We start from the raw sequence: 16,513 nt of genomic DNA, 5'->3' as shown, positions 1-16,513 counted from the left end.
AAGAACTGGGTTGATTCTCTTGAGAAACCAGCCTTGGCCATCCCAGCCTCCAGAAACCCCCAACTTCTACCAAATCTCTCTCTCTGTTCCGTGGTCATGTAGTGCGCACTGGTCCCACGCCAGGCTCTGCCCTGTAGGCCAGGGCGTGGCCTCTGTCATCCTCGAGGCCTCACAGCAGGGGGCAGATGTAGCACAGGGAGGCAGGTTAGTCTGTGGGGACCCACGGAGGGGAAGAGGCCAAGAGGGGTATGGCTCACTTAGCTGGGGACAGTTGGCAGGGATGTTTGATCTGGGAGGCCCAGAAGTTTGCTTTGGTTTTGCTGGGAAGCTATGGCTAGCGAAGGGAACAAGAGATTTTCTGTAGCTGGTGTAGGAAGGTGAGGCCAGACAAAAGCCGAAGCTGGAGAGGGCAGGTGAAGTTAGATTATAGAGGGTGGTCACGCTTAAGTTCAGAGTTGGCGAGGTCCTAAGCAGAGAAGGAAGGATGTGGTTAGAGGTGGTTTCGAGGAATGTTACAGATGAGAGGGTGAGAGAAAGAGGCAAGGCCAGAACAGCAGAAGAGGGGTCCACAGCGGGACAGAGCGTGTGACAACTGGTCTGGGTGGTGGGAATTGCAAGGGAGGGCATTTCTGTGATGGAAGTGACAGGACCTGGTGACCAAGAGGATGTGGGGAATAGAGGAGGGGAAAGGAGGGAGTTCCCTGCTTTTGAGGAGTCTCTGAAAATACAGGAGAGACACAGTGCCACTGTCACTTCGTCTGTACCTCTGCAGAGACATCGGACACCCTGCCTTCTGGTAACACTTTCTTTTTAAACCAACGGTGCCACTCCCCTAGTAGGCAGAGTTCTTCTCGGGGAGCAAGTCGGGGCGTCTGCCAGCTCTCAGGACCACCGGCTGGCTGTGGGGTCTCGGGCTGCCTCGGGGCTGCTTGTGAGGCTGGCCCCAGGGGAGACCTGAACCCAGGGTGGTGTCCGGGGCCCCTGTGATCAGGAGAGGCTCACCCACAGTGGCACCCCTTTGAGCCTCAGCTTCCTCGTAGGGAATACGACTCTAAGACCCCACAGCTTCTACCCTGGGCCTCTGGTGGACATGGCCTTGTCGGAGGGGCCATCAAGGTCGGGTCACCTGACTCAGGCTCTCACCATGCCCTGTGCTTTCTTTTGGGGGGGTATGGGCAGACATTAAAGGGTGCTAACCATGGGTCAGGTGTCGTTCCAAGTGTCACCCTCTCATCGCCACACTAGAATCCTCCCAACCACCTCTGGGGAGAGGTGTCATCGCTATTCACATTTTAGAGAGGAGGAGAGCGAGGCAGAGATCAAGGAGGATCCGAGAGGGTCTAATTCCAGCCAGACTGGCTCAGAGGTCCACATTCTGACACACCGCATTGTGCCTCCACTGTCATTAGTTGGTCCTTTACGTAAGTATTTGCTGAAAGCCCACTGGGACTTCAGCCAAGACCGTACTACGTGAGGGCAGAGCCTGGCGCCAACGAGAGCCCAGTACGCACAGGCGGGCGGGTGGGTGGGTGGGTAGACGGCCAGGAACGGTGGCTACTTGAGCTCAGCCAGTCATCGACGCCTATGCCACCCCCAGAGGCCCCAGGGAGACAGACGCTGCCGCCGCCGCCGTCTCTATCCATGGCAACCGCTGCCCACCGCCCCTGTACCTTATTACACAGCCAGTCCTCATTGATCTTGGGCTTGGGGTCGCTGTAGTGCATGGACACCTTCTGGCCCAGGATGTTGAGGGAGTGCTGCGGGAAAAAGCAGAGCACAGTGAGGCCCGGGCAGCAGTGCCCCACGCACCGTTTCAGCACAGGAGAAGAGAGTGAGCGAGCCCTTCAGCTGGATGGATGAGGGACAGGGAACGGAGGGAGGTCGGAGAACGGACGAGGGAAGAAGGAAGGGAAGGAGGGAGGGAGAGCGCCACAGCCCTCGGGCGCAGCTGTTTGCTGCCTTTCCGGGCACGCGCACGCACACGTGAACACACGCCACCAGGCACACAGTGCTCGGCTGACCGACGCCTGCCGGACAGTGGGGGAAAACCCCCCCACTCGGCCCTGATGCTGCCAGGCCACACCCAGGGCCAGCACTACACAGGCTACACTCGGGATGAGGGGGACAGGGAGGGGAGGGAGAGGAGGGGAGAGAAAGAGAGAGAGAGAGCGCACGCGCGCTAGTGCTGGAGAAGGGGAAAAAGAAAGAGCCATATTTAAGAGATGGAAGTTCCTGCTGTGAGGCTGTCTTCCCGGGGCTGGCTGGGTCCTGGGCCCACAGCATTAGGGCAGAGATGGCCCCAGGGCCGCCCTGCTGAGCCCTGCTTCCACCTCTTCTGCCCCTTCCTCCCCTGAGGCTTTCCTTCGGTGCCCCACACCAGTGAGCCGGGCTCTGGGTGGGTGAGCAGAGCAGGTCCTTGGGTCTCTGAAGGTCCCAAAGCTGCTGGGTGGGGAGACCGTGCCAGGCAGGGGAGCAGGCTCCCTTCCCTTCCCTAGAGCAGGACTCTCTGCTGAGAGGGCAGGTCTGCCAGCAGCGGAATGGGGCAAGCGGTGACTTCCGTGGAGGGGTTAGGTGCAGGGGGCGGGCCGGGGCACCTGAAGTGAGTTCTATCACATCTGACTGCTACTTTAGATCAACAGAGCAGTGCTGGCCGCTCACACCGAAATCAAAAGGCCGAACTCACATGCAGGGAGAGAGCTGGCCAAACGGGACTTGCCAGTTAGTGTGCCAACAGCTAAGTCCCCCAGTGGCTAGGCTTCCAGTGGCGCCTGAGAGTGGAACGAAGTCCTGGCTCTGCCTAACCCCTGAGCAGGGTGGTCCCCGGGGACTGGGAGCCTCGGTGGAAGAACCTCCCCCCGCCCCCAGCAGCCCTTTCTCCAAAAGCTCGGCTGGGAAGTGGAGGGGCAGAGCTAATAGCATCTGGTAGGAAGGGGCCAGCGGTGAGTGTGGGCTCTTGATGGGAAGCCCAGTGGGTAGCAAGAGATGGGAAGAGGAGATAGTGAGGGTCAGGAAGGGGGAGAGAGAGAGAGGGGGCGGGGAGGGGGGATGGGACACAGGGCCACAGGGCAGGGAACTGTGTCCATAAGAATCAGGCGATGGGGAGCGCTCGATTACAAAGTAGTATTTGTTTGGGGGGGGGTTCAAGTGCGGCAAAGCAACCTGATTGGCTTCCATCCATCGTGTAGCGTCCTGCAAGTGACTAAACTCGACGAAGGCGAAGCCCCGGCTCTGACCTGGAGACAGCATTCAGATACAGACGCAGTGGGTTAGTCAACAGCTTTGGACACACGGCGTTCCCGGGGGTGGGACCCGAGGGGAGAGGACCAGGGGGGCAGAGAGGGAAGGGAGGAGAGAAAAAGAAGAAAGGGAGAGAGAGAAGTAATCAGAGAGAGAAAGACCAGGGAGTGGGAGGCAAGGCAGAAGGCCGGGAGGGGCAGGAAAGAGGAATGGGGGGGGGAAGTGGGGAGGGAGGGGGAGAGGAGATAACACACACGCCAACTGGGAAGAAAGAGAGAGGAGCTCAGGCAGACCTGCCTGGAGTGACAGAGACAGAGAGAAGGAGCTAGGTGGGAAAGGGTACACGTAGAGGTCTGTCTCCTGAGAAGGAAGGAGGGCAGATGGGCAGGCTGTTGGCTCCACATGGGCCAGAATAAACACCTGAAGGGCGGGGCCCAGCACAAGGCTGGGGCACCCAGGAGGGGTCCTGTAACAAGTGCTTCATCAAAGAAACAAAAGAGAACCTGGGCCAGGCTGCTCGGTGAGGCTAGGAAGGCTCCAGGCCCATCAGGAACCAGGGGGAGTTGGGGATATGATGTCACCCAGCCTCAGCACAGTAAGGGGATGTGGGCCTCACCAGGGAGCCTCACTCAGGGCCAAGCTAGGAAGATTATGGCCACCCACAGTGCAAGTCCTCCGAGACAGCAGGAGAATGGGGGCCAGGATTGGCCTGGCGGCCCTTAAAGAATCAGTGAGGGCCTGGGAGAAGCGCCCAGGGCTACAGAGGGGGCCACACCTAGGACACCGCCTATGGAGAGAGAAACCAGAACCCTGTCAGTGTGTGGCGTGGCTGAGGTGAAGCAGAGCAAGACCTACACGCTACCGAGAGACTCCAGGCCTGGCCAGGGCTAGGAAAGGGATCCAGGGCTTGAGGCCACAGGAAAACAGCTCCTCCTTTGGAGGTGTACACACAGGGAGGGCTTAGATGTGGCGGGTTTGGGGGGGGGGCATGCTTGATCTCCAAAAGAGTGACTATTAGGATGCACAGGAGGATGAAATGGTATGATTTGGGGTGAGGTAGGAAGGGACGGAGGGAGGAAGAGGGAGAGAGAGGGGGAGAGAGAGAGAGAAGAAGAGAAATAAGGGGAGAGAGAGAGAGGGAAGGAGAGAGAGAGGAAAAGAGAAAGAGAGAAGGGGAGAGAGAGAGAGAGAAGGGGAGAGAGAGAGAGAAGGGGGGGAGAGGGGGAGAGAGAGAGAAAGAAAGATAGATAGATATGGAGGTGTGGGGAGGAGAGAGATTGAGAGATGGAGAGAGAAGCCCAGGCAGTGAAGCCCCACTGTGCCTGCCTTGGGAAGCCTGGGCCAGAGGTCCTGCAGAGACAACTCCCCCCCCACCACCCTGCTAATCTCAGGCCAGCTCCAAGCAGCCTGCAAGAGGGAGGGAGGGAGGGAAGAAGCAAGGCCAGGAATCCTGGCTGCTCCTTGGGATGCACCCTGGGAGAAGAGCCATCCCCTGCCTCCCCTCTCTTGGGACACGAGGGTGGGGCCGTGTCAGACCTACTTTCTGGTCACAGGCTGTTACCAGAAAAACGTGAGGGGGATTGAAGGGAGGGGAAGGAGAAGAAGGGAGAGGGAAGGGAGTATATGGGGGTGTTACCACCTCAGATACTCAGAATCCCAAAGAGGAGGTTCCCCGGAGCCTGGCCCTGGCCCTGCCCCCGGGGAGCACTCAGCTCAGCGCTGCACCCCCTCCCCAACAGCCCCGGAGCTGTGAGGAGGGTGGGTCGAGGGGAAGAGAAGAAGAGAGGGCACCCCAAGCTGCCCATGCCCAGCCGTGGAGGGAAGGCAGGGCAGGGAGGGTGAGGGAGAAGACAGAAGCAGGAGGGAGACTGGAGGCTGAGGCTGGCCAGCAGAAGGGGAGGCACTGGGAACAAAAGCTCACCTGAGGATTTGTTCCGCATCAGCCGGACCTCCCGCGCTTGCACTCCGTGGGACTGCAGCTGGCCCCGGATCTGTACGGGGAGATACGGATTGGGGCAGGCTCAGCACACGGGGGGCCCCTGAGGGGCTGCCCATGAGTGATGTGCATGCACTGCCTCCCCTCGCTCTCTCGGGGCTCTTCCCCGAGGTGCCGTGGCCCCGGCCCCATACCAGTACCCAGTCTCGGCGCTCGGCCCCAGACTTGCAGAGAATGAGGGAAACGAAGGGGGCATGGTACATGGTACGAGGTGGGGCAGGGCAGCACGGAAGACCCTCAGAGGCGAGAGCAACGAGAGAGCAAGCCAAGCGGAGCCCGCAGCTCAAGAATGGCCCAAGGGGCTGGTCTGATAACAGGCTTGGTGCAGCTGTGGGGAAGAGAGCTGGGATGCAGCTCTGGGACCGCCCTCTGGCTCACACCGAGACACCCAGGAAGCAAATACCAAAATGGGAGGGACTGGGTCTGGGCACAGCCCAGCCACGCGCCCTAGGCCGTGGGCAGATCGGTACCCTGGGCAGAGACAAAAAGGTGTGCTCACAGGGTGTGCAAAGCTTCCTGGATGAAGCCAGAGGGAAGCTGTAGAGGCAATTTGGGGTTTGGGCCAGGTGAGGCAGGGTCTCTAGGCCAGTGGTGCCTCTAGCAGAAGCCTGGGAGCACGTGCCAGGCATTCTCAGGTGGCGATCTTACTACCTCTGGGCCTCAGTTTCCTCATCAGGTGAAAAAGAAAGGAGCGCTCTCACTCTCGCATGCGCTCTGTCTCTGTCTCTCTCTGTCTCTCTGTCTCTCACACACACACACACACACACACACACACACACACACACACACAAGATCATGAGGACAGCGAACGTTCAGGGAGGGCTCCGGAAACAGCAAGAATGTGGCCTCTGGAATCCAGCTGCCCAGGTCCAGACCCCAAGTCCACTCTGCCACTCACGGGCTGAGGGACCTGGAACAAGCTGCTTCACTGCTGGGGGCCTGGCTTCCTCATCGGTAGGATGGAAACACACAGAGTGCCTTCCCCGCAGGGTGGCTGTGAGGATTACATGAGACCTGGCATGTGGCCCGACCTGTGATAAATCCCCAACACATGTCAGCACGGAGCTACTGTCTGACCCTGAGCAGCGTGGCTGGGCCAGACTGGAGAAGCTCCCGAATACACACGTGGGATTTTCTCTTTGACAAAATGGGCAGCCGGTAGATTTCGAAGGGGAGCTGAGCAGAGAATTCGGCGGGGTCAGAGAGGAGAATCGGGGAGGCTAATGAGGAGACTATTCTAGTGGCCCTCTGGGGTTTTACTGGGGCTCGTTAGGGAAAGTCTGTATGAGAAGGAAACAGAAGCAAAGGGAGGAACAGGGAAGGAAATGTGAGAGAACTGAGCAGGGAGGCTGCCAGTAGCAGCAAAGGACATCAGAGAACATAGGGGTCTGTGGCCAGGCCACGGAGATCTGACGCTGCCGACAAGGGCGCGGGTGAGGGCATGGGGAGAGAACGTGAATAAAACCTCAGAAAACCCCATGGGGACCCTCCCCATCCCCAGGACTGCCGGGCCCTACATCATCTCTGCCACCAGGAATACCTGGCTCTGGGCCTGGAGAGCATCTGGCCCTCAGTCAACACATGCAGAACGGACGGATGAGCAGTGGAATGTTCAGGAGGAATGCTCTGTTCCCTCCCACACCCCACTGCGGCAGCCCCTTGGCCAAGCCAGCCTATCCGACACTCCTCCCTTCCAGACCAGGAGAGGACAAGGGCCTGCCCAGAGGACGGATCAGTGCTGGGGGAGAGAAGGGATAAAACGTGCTGAGTTCGGGGTGAGGGAGAAGCTGAGGGCCCTGGAGGAGACCCAGCCTGGCCTCCTGCCCTGCCACCTGCCCAGGGCCACGAGGGGGGGGCACGTACGTCATCCTCAGTGGCTGCCTGTGGCAGCATCCTCAGCATGACGATGTTACTGGCCTTCTCCTCCTCCTCCTCCTCCTCATCCTCCTCCTCCTCCTCCCCTTGCTCGGTCCGATAGTCCTGGTCCCGATAGTCGCCGTCTCGGGGGAAGCCTGGCGGGCCGGTGGGGCTGTGCCTGTGCCGCCGCCGCCGCCTACGCTGAGTCTCGGAGCCCGGGGAGGCCTCGTAGGAATCCTGGCCAACAGAATAAGACGAGAGACACCAGACGGGCAGTCAGTCTGGGGTGGGCCTAGGGGCTGGCCGCTGGCTCTCTGAGGCAGGCAGGCTCTGAAAGCCAGGGGTGGGCGGGCTCCGGCTAAAGGCTCAGGGCAAGCAAAATGGGTAAGCCCTGGACTGCAACCCTTCTGGGGTGGGACACTGTCCCCAGGATGCCTGTTGGGGGCTGCCTTGGTGGGGAGTGGGGAGAGGCTGGTGGCAGTCCTGCTGTGGGGGAGGAACTCCCACAGACAGGTGACCAGATACCGCTTAAACCTCCTTGGGTCTAGGGTCAGCACACTAAATCCTGCCCTCTGTTTCCCCCTCTTCCTCCCTTGCAGCTCAGCCAGTATGTGCTCAACTGTTCCTTGATATCTCATCCAGAGCCGGTCAGCAGGGGCTGGCAAAGGTGTGAGGGCCACAGCCCTGCCCCCAGCCCCGATCCTCTGTCTGGCCAGTCTTCCATCACCACCAGGCTCCCTCCTAACATGGTGTGGTCACTAAATTCTTGGGTGTCGCCCAAGCCATCCTTCCAGGACTAAGCAGGCCAGGCCAGGGTCCATACCCCTTCTGCCCTCAGGGAGACCAGATAACTCGGCGCTCCACTCCCACTCTTCCCACAGGGGCTACCCACGGCCCCCTGGTGCCCCAGAGACATCCAGGCACATATCACAGCTGCCACTGGGAAACCTGGCTGCCCAGCAGAGTTCTTTGCACTGGACTCTCCCAGAAGGCAGCTGGTGGCTCACACTCTGTCCTCCAGGACTGACTTGCAATAGTACCCTTCCCACCCTGCTACATAGGAGACCTGCCTGCTTGCTTGGACCTGGGCCCGGACGGACTATCCTCTCAAAGTGGGGTTCCCCTAAGGCAAGTCTGTTGCTTCTCCTCAGACGGTGAACATCACGCCTCCCCTCCTCAGGCTAGGGCTAACTACCCAACGTGGAACTGGCTACCCCCTGAGCTCAAAGGAGAGGCCCCAGAGGGTCTTTTCCTTTTGTGCAGGGGCTCTGCTGCCCCTGGGACTGCCCACAGTTGGGCCTCCCAGGGCTGCTCTCTTTGGTGATATCCAGTTTCCCCATGGCCCTCCCAACCCCAGATGCTGGATCCCATGCAAGAGGCTGTTCAAGGGCCCCAAACTGGCTGGGAGCAGGCGGTAAAGGGCTTGCAGTGAACCGTGGACCCAACTGAACAACAGGGAAGAAGGGAGAGAGGTGATGGCCAGGGGCCCTCAGAAGTATAGAGCCAAGCATGTGGAAGTCAGGGAGACCCAACTTGGGAGAGAAGCCCTCAGAGAGGGGAGCAGGGACAGACCCTCCAGGTGAGACAAAGCCACTGAGCACAGTCTGAAGGTATGGGAGCCAAGAGCTAGCTGCACGTGGTGCTACAACCAGAGGCCCTGCAGGCGCCTGTCCACCCCGGTGCTCACCTCTGCACTCTGCTCCTCGGACGAGTCGTCATAGTCGTGCTTGCCCTCCTGGCTACCGTACTCGCGGGGGTATGAGCGGTAGTCCATGTCCCGGTAGTCATGGTCTCGGCTGCGGCTCTCCCCCCCATCGTCCTGCGAACGGTCAGTGGCTCCGTAGCGGCCAGTCCTATCCCCACGACCACCTCTGAGGGAAGAAGGATAGGGAGGAATTAGAGGGCAGTCCTCTTGGGAAGGTGCAAGAGGTGAGGGGGGCTCCCACCCACTCACTCGCTCTAGACTCTTAGATCCCAATCCCGACAGGGGTCCCGAAATCCTGACTCCACAGCAAGGGGAGCTGGCTCCCACCTCTCAAACCCAATCCGCTTCCGCTTCCCTTGGCCACCTCCCCCAGCCCCCTGCCCGGCTTCCTTCACAGGGCCCTCGGGTATAGCCCTGGGGCCAGTCTCACCTCCACCAGGCCTCTCCCAGCTCATTCTCTACACCCCAAAGATAAGCAAGTGTTCCAAAAGCAAAGCCAATCAAGCCCAACCATCCACTGCACTCCCTTCAGTGGCTCCCTCTTATTTGGAAGATAAAACAACAAAATGCTCACCCAGATCCCGCAAGGTCTGCAGGGTATGTGGGGCAAGGTCTCTACTGACCTCTCTTCCTCTGCCCCATGTTGCACCGTGCTACCCTGCCCCTCTGTTTCACGGTCACCCCGTTAGCACTGGCAGCTGTTTTGTTGAAATTTCTTCTACTGCGATTACTATAAAATAATTATCTCAAAGTTGATTTCATGTGCCTTTTTTTTAAAAAGATCTTATTTTTAAGTAATCTCTATATCCACCATGGGGCTTGAACTTACAACCCTGAGATCAAGCATCACGTGCTCCACCACCTGAGCCTGCCAGGCATCCCTCATGTGCATTTCTTTGATGATTTAAAGAAGTACTAGACCGTGTTCTGGGAAAGAGGGAACAACACCTAGAGGGTCCCCTGCCCTATTTCCCAAAGCTTAGCTTAGTATCTGGTACTTAGTGGGTGTCCAATAATTGTTTGATAAAATAATGATTTAAAAAATGTTCTAAAAGCAACCAATACAGGTTCACCTAAAACAAGAAAAAACAGGGCGCCTGGGTGGCTCTGTCGGTTAAGCGACTGACTTCGGCTCAGGTCATGATCTCACAGTTCATGGGTTCGGGCTGACAGTTCAGAGCCTGAATCCTGCTTCGGATTCTGTGTCTCCCTCTCTCTCTGCTCCTCCCCCATTCGCATTCTATCTATCTCTCAAAAATAAATAAAAGTTGAAATAAAAAAAGAAAAAACAGACATGACCATAGACTACTGCTAGCAGGTCCCAATCCTGGTCAGGAACAACAGTTTTAGAATGTCCTTTATCAGGGGCGACTGGGTGGCTCAGTCTATTGAGTGTCCGACTTTGGCTCAGGTCATGATCTCACAGCTCATGAGTTCGAGCCCCGCTATCAGGCTCTGTGCTGACAGCTCAGAGTCTGAAGCCTACTTCAGATTCTGTCTCTCTCTCTCTCTGTCTCTCTCTCTCTCTGCCTCTCCCCAATCACACTCTTTCTTCTTCAAAAATAAACATAAAAAATTTTTTAAAAAAAGAATGCCCATTATCAACACCACTATGAACACCATTTTAAAATACTAACTGAACCAAATAAGAGAATAAAGAAAAATGGTTAAAAGCTGGAAAAGAAAGGTAAGATTACCATTATTTATAAATGATATAGGGATATGCCTACAAAGCCTAAGAGAATCAAATGAAGAATGATTATAAACAATAAATCAGTAAGAATGCTGGGTACAAAAGTAATATGCAGAAATAAATACATTGCCTGTATTCGAGGAGCCACCATTTAGAAATGGGAAGATCCCAGGGCACCCGGGTGGCTCAGTTGGTTAAGCGTTATGACTTCAGCTCAGGTCATGATCTCACAGTTGTGAGTTCGAGCCTTGCATCAGGCTCTGTGCCGACAGCTCATATCCTGGAGCCTGCTTCGGATTCTGTGCTTCCCTCCCTCTCTGCCCCTCCCCATCTCACGCACTGGGGCGCGCTCACTCTCTCTCTCTCTCAAAAATAAAAAATAAAATCATTCAAAAAAATTAAAAAAAAAAAAGAATGTAAAGATTCCAAGTATAACTAAACCAAAAAGGTTAATTACACAAACACAAGATTTTATGACTATACTTCACACATATAAACCTGAATATGTTTAAAATGGGTCAAAGATTTGCAATGACATGTATGGAGCTAGAGTAGAATGCTAAGCAAAATAAGTCAGTCAGAGAAAGACAAATATCATATAATCTCACTCACATGTGGAATTTAAGAAACAAATCAAACAAGCAAAGGGAACAAAGAGAGACCAAGCAAGAAACAGACTCTTAACTATAGAGAACAAACTGATGGTTACAGGAGGGGGGGGGGGGGATAAGGGGTGGGGATTAAAGAGTGCGCTTCTCATGATGAAAAAAAATTTAAAGGGTCGCCTGGGTGGCTCAGTTAGTTAAGTATCCGACTTTAGCTCAGGTCATGATCTTGCGGTCCATGGGTTCGAGCCCACGTCAGGCTCTGTGCTGACAGCTCGGAGCCTGGAGCCTGCTTGATTCTGGTTTCCCTCTCTCTCTGCCCTTCCCCTGCTCTCTCTCTTTCTCAAAAACAAATAAACGTTAAAAAATGTCTTTAAAAAAATTTTAAAAATCAGGAAAATGTGAAAAGAAATGCACTGTCCCATGGTAAAAACAATAATGACAAAAATAAAATGGGTAAAAAATTTAAATGGAAGAACTGAAATCATAAAAGTAGAAGAAAACATGAGATGATTTCTAGATAATCCTGAAATGGGGAAAACTATGACCCAAATCCGGAAGCCACAGAAGATGATTAAAGTTGACTATATAAAAATAAAACACTTCTGCCTGGAAAAGAAAACCATCATGAGTCAAGTCAGGACAAACTAACTGGGAAAGAGTATGGGAAGAGAAAGAGGAACAGAATTCACAGAAAAGAAATACAGATGATTTATATTTGAAAAGGTGCTCTATCTCATAATGAAGGATGGAAATTAAAACCACACCAGATAGGGGGCACCTGGCTGGCTCAGTTGGAAAAACGTGTGACTCTTCATCTTGGGGTCGTGAGTTCGAGCCCCATGTTGGATGTAGTGATGACTTAAGTAAATAAATAAACTGAAAAAAAACTTACACTGGATAGGCCATTTAAAAATAAACGTTCAAAATTTACTTTTGTAGGGGGGCCTGGGTGGCTCAGCCAGTTAAGTATCTGACTTTGGCTCAGGTCATGATCTCATGGTTCGTGGGTTCAAGCCTCCCGTCGGGCTCTGTGCTGACAGCTCGGAGCCTGGAGCCTGCTTCGGATTCTGTGTCTCCCTCTCTCTCTCTCTGCCCCTCCCCTGCTCACACTCTGTCTCTGTCTCTCTCTCAATAAATAAACATTTTTAAAAAATTTTTAAAAAACACGAAAACTTAAAAAAATAACATCTATTTTTGTATGTTTTTTTTTTTTCAACGTTTATTTTTATTTTTGGGACAGAGAGAGACAGAGCATGAATGGGGGAGGGGCAGAGAGAGAGGGAGACACAGAATCGGAAACAGGCTCCAGGCTCCGAGCCATCAACCCAGAGCCCGACGCGGGGCTCGAACTCACAGACCGCGAGATCGTGACCTGGCTGAAGTCGGACGCTTAACCGACTGCGCCACCCAGGCGCCCCTATTTTTGTATGTTTTTAAATCATTTTTATTTTACCACAAAGTACATTCATGATGCTGTTGCAGTCATCACCACTATTTCCAGAACCTTTTCATCATCCCAAACAGAAACTCTGGACTTTGCTAAACAACAATCGATAACTTCCCACCTGCCCTACAACTGCCAGTCTACTTTCTGCCTAGTCTAGGTGCCTCATATAAGTAGAGTCATATGTGTCCTTTTGTGTTTGGCCTATTTCACTTAGCATAATGCTTTAAAGGTTCATCTAAGTTGTAGAATGCATTGGAATTTCATTCCTTTTTATGGCTAGACACGTAAGTGCGTATGCATGTATGTACGTACATACGTAAGGCATATACATTCATCTGTTGATGGCCACCTGGGCTGCTTCCACCTGCTGGTTGTTTTGGATGTTGTGAAGAATGCTGCTAAGAAAACTGGTATGCAAGTATCTGTTTGATTCCCTGCTTTCAATTCCTTTGGATAAACACCCAGGAGTGGGGTTGCTGGACCATATGGTAGTTTTAGATTTACTTTCCTGAGGAAACTCCGTACTGTGTTCCACAGCAGCTGCGCCGTTTACATTCCCATCAGCAGTGCACCCAGTTTCCAGTTTCTCTACATCCTCACCAACACTTGATATTTTCATCTGTTCAAGTCTTTTGTCCCTTTGTGAATGGAGTTTTTCTGTGCTGTTGTAGGAGCTCTTTATACATTCTGGGTGTTAATCTCTTATCAGATATAGGATTTGCAAATACATTCGCCCATTCTGTGGGTTGTGTTTTCATTCTCTTGAACAATGTCTGTGGATGTGCTTAAGTTTCTAATCTTGATGAAGTCAAACTTTATGTTGAAATGATTTTAGATTTACAGAAAAGTTCAAAGATAATAGAATTCTCTTATACCATTCACCCAGCTTCCCCTAATGTTAGCAGGGGACAAATGTGATCATGCTGCATTTGTCAAAACTAAGAAGTTCACTAAATTACAAACTTAATTAGGATTTCACCTGTTTTTCCACTACTATCCACTTTCTGTTCCAAGATCGAATCCAGGATACCACACTGCTTTTAGTCATCATGCACCTTTAGTCTCCTCTGGCGCATGAAAGTTTCTTAGTCTTGCCTTGTTTTGTTTTTTTTTTTTTTTATGACCTAGAGAGGTTTGAAGAGCACTGGTCAGGTATTTTGTAGAATGTACCTCCACTTGGGTTTGTCTGTCGTGTTCTTGTGATTAGACTTGAGATTATGGAGGCTGTATTTTTTTGGGAGAATACAAGAGAGGTGATCTGCCCTACTGGTGGCACTGTATAAGGGGGCACATGGTATCAACATGGTTAATCACTGGTGATGCTGACCTTGATCATGTGGCTGTGGTGGGGTCTGCCAGGTTTCTTCACTGTAGTTTCTCTTTTTCCCTTTCTACACTCTGTTCTTTAGAACTGAGTCCCTAAGACTAGCTAGCCCACACTCAAGGGGTGGGGGGGGGGGATTAAGCTTTGCCTCCCAGAATGGGGAGTATCTACATATATTATTTGGAATTCTTCTACATGGAAGATTTGTGATAGAACGTTTCTAATGCAACATATATGCAGAAGTCCAAATGTTTGACAACACACTATTGGTAAGGCTGTATGGGAAACAGGCACTCTCCTATTGCTGGTAGGAGTGAAAATGGAACAGTCCCTACGGAGGAGAATTTGGCAATGGCTGGCAAAACGAAAAACCTACCCTCTAACCCCCAATTCTCCCGGAAATTTAATGTACCAATACACTTGCACACATACAAAAACATCATTCAATAGAGTTCTATTTATAACAGCAGATGACAAGAAACTTACAAGAGTCAGGAAAATTCTGTTAAAAAAAAAGACTAATGAGGGGGAGAGGAGCCATGCCAGATATTAAAACATATTATATACAAAGGTGACAAAATTGGAGCACAAATGGACGGATCAGTGAAGTGGAACAGAGTCCATACTATACAAAAACACACATGGAAATTCAGAGTAAGCCAAAGGTTGTATTTCAAATGAACTAGGGGAAAATGGATTAGTCAATAAATACCAGTTGCAACAACTGTCTGGCCCAGAGATCAGCAAACTACAGCCAGTAGACCCAATCCAGTCACCTAAATAAAGTTTTCTTCAACACGGTTATACCCGTTCACACACATACTGTCTGTGACTGTTTTCAGCCGAGTAGCTGTGACAGAGACCGTGTGGTCTGCAATGCCAACGATATTTACTATCAGGTCCTTCACAGAAATTTAAGAAAATAAAGTTTGTTCATCTACCTCACTTCTTATACCAAGTAAATTCTAGATGAATCAAAAATGTAAATCCCTGAATAGAACCCGTAAAAACATTAGAAAGAAAACAGAAGATAAAAATTAATCACCCCAAGAATGGGGAAGGCCTTTCTAAGCAAGACAAAACCCTGAAGTCATAAAAAAAAAAAAACAAAAAAAAACTGATAAATCTGGCTTTGTAAAAAGTTAAAAATATGTTTAAAAATACCATAAACAAATACACATGTCACAAAGCAAGCATGGTGAAATATTAACGGTAGAATCCAGTGGATGGGTATAGAGGTACTCACTATGAAATTCTTTCAACGTTGTTGTGTTTGAAATTTTGTAATAAAATACTAGAAAAAACACCATAAAGCTCAAAGATAATTAACAAATGGGGAAAATAAAACGTTTCCAGCTATCTGGTTGGTTTCCAGTTTTTCCCAATTTTTCGTTCATTTATTCATTCAACAAATATTAATGTAACATTTACTACGCATTGAGCACTGTTCCAGGTGCCAGGGATACTGCTGAGTAAAATGAAGTCCCTGTCCTGTGAGCTTGCTCGGAACCCACAATTTTTTTTTATGATAAATGCCTGGACAAGAAGTAGCTGGTGTGAGTGGTGTATGTTTAAGGTTTTTGGTATGAGCAATATGTCTTCATGTTTGCTCACCACAGTTATCCCTCAATAGTTGAACTCTAGTCATCAGAATTTAAGAACTGAACAGAGCTGAATAAATGTTCAGATGAAATCCTGAACTGTGACATTCAGCATCTAAGCCACATCAATTTGCATATCGAACTCTTGCTATCTAAACTCGGGAACAGAACGGATTTGGACAGTAAAAGATACTTTTCATTGGCCACAGAGCACTTTGACTACACATCTTCCAAAGACAGAGCCTGTTCACAATGCATTTCTACGAAGGTGGACTGAACCATGTGAGAACCTCCACAAAATGAATATATTTCTGAAAAACATAAACTGCCAAAATTGGCAAAAGAAGTAGACAAAACCATCATCAAAAACTCAGGCCCTTTTAAAGCTGAGTTTTACCGAGCATTCAAGGGACAGAGAATTCTTGTACATGTTCCTCCAATAAAGAGAGAAATGGCAAAAGCTGCCCAAATCATGCCATAAGGCTATGTTGGCTCAATGTCAGATGAATACTAGAGAAGGAAATCATAAGACCACTTTACTGAGGGACACAGATGCAAATATCTTAAATGATACAGCATATAATCAAATATAACTTTTATTTTAAAAATATTTTTTTAATGTTTATTTTTGGGAGAGAGACAAAGTGCAGGTGGGGGAGGGGCAAGAGAGAGAGAGAGAGAGAGAGAGGGAGGGAGGGAGAGAGGGAGAGAGAGACAGAGACACACACACACACACACACACACACACACACAGAATCTGAAGCAGGCTCCAGGCTCCGAGCTGTCAGCACAGAGCTGGATGCGGGGCTCAAACTCACAAACCGTGAGATCATGACCTGAGCCAAAGTCAGATGTTTGACCGACTGAGCTACCCAGGCACCCCAAGTAGAAATGTTTTAAAAACACAGATATGAGGGGGCACCTGGATGGCTCAGTTGGTTAAGTGTATGACTCTTGATTTTGGTTCAGGTCATAATTTCGCAGCTTGTGCGTTCCAGCCCGCATCAGGCTCTGTGCTAACAGTGTAGAGCCTGCTTGGTATCCT

At 51.5% G+C, this 16,513-nt stretch overlaps 1 protein-coding gene across 9 annotated transcripts in view; it reads right to left on the bottom strand.

The window, feature by feature from the left end:
* RBM10 (RNA binding motif protein 10) overlaps positions 1 to 16,513 on the bottom strand; it is a 30,205-nt gene that overhangs the window by 6,267 nt on the left and 7,425 nt on the right. For 5 of the 9 annotated variants that reach the window (XM_045472889.1, XM_045472891.1, XM_045472890.1 and 2 more), the window contains exons 3-7: positions 8,778 to 8,961; positions 7,097 to 7,327; positions 5,159 to 5,228; positions 3,160 to 3,233; positions 1,671 to 1,757 (exon numbers count right to left, since the gene is read on the bottom strand). In XM_045472889.1, coding sequence (XP_045328845.1) covers positions 1,671 to 1,757; positions 3,160 to 3,233; positions 5,159 to 5,228; positions 7,097 to 7,327; positions 8,778 to 8,961 — 646 coding nt within the window. Of the gene's footprint in view, positions 1 to 1,670; positions 1,758 to 3,159; positions 3,234 to 5,158; positions 5,229 to 7,096; positions 7,328 to 8,777; positions 8,962 to 9,369; positions 9,526 to 16,513 lie in introns of all 9 variants that reach the window. The other 4 variants (XM_045472893.1, XM_045472894.1, XM_045472895.1 and 1 more) reach the window with 2 other exon arrangements.

This window comes from Leopardus geoffroyi, chromosome X (genome assembly GCF_018350155.1).
Source record: "Leopardus geoffroyi isolate Oge1 chromosome X, O.geoffroyi_Oge1_pat1.0, whole genome shotgun sequence".
In the NCBI taxonomy this organism is placed as follows: Eukaryota; Metazoa; Chordata; class Mammalia; order Carnivora; family Felidae; genus Leopardus; species Leopardus geoffroyi.
Note: the sequence above shows the minus strand (reverse complement) of the source record. Positions and strands in the feature narration are given on the sequence as shown.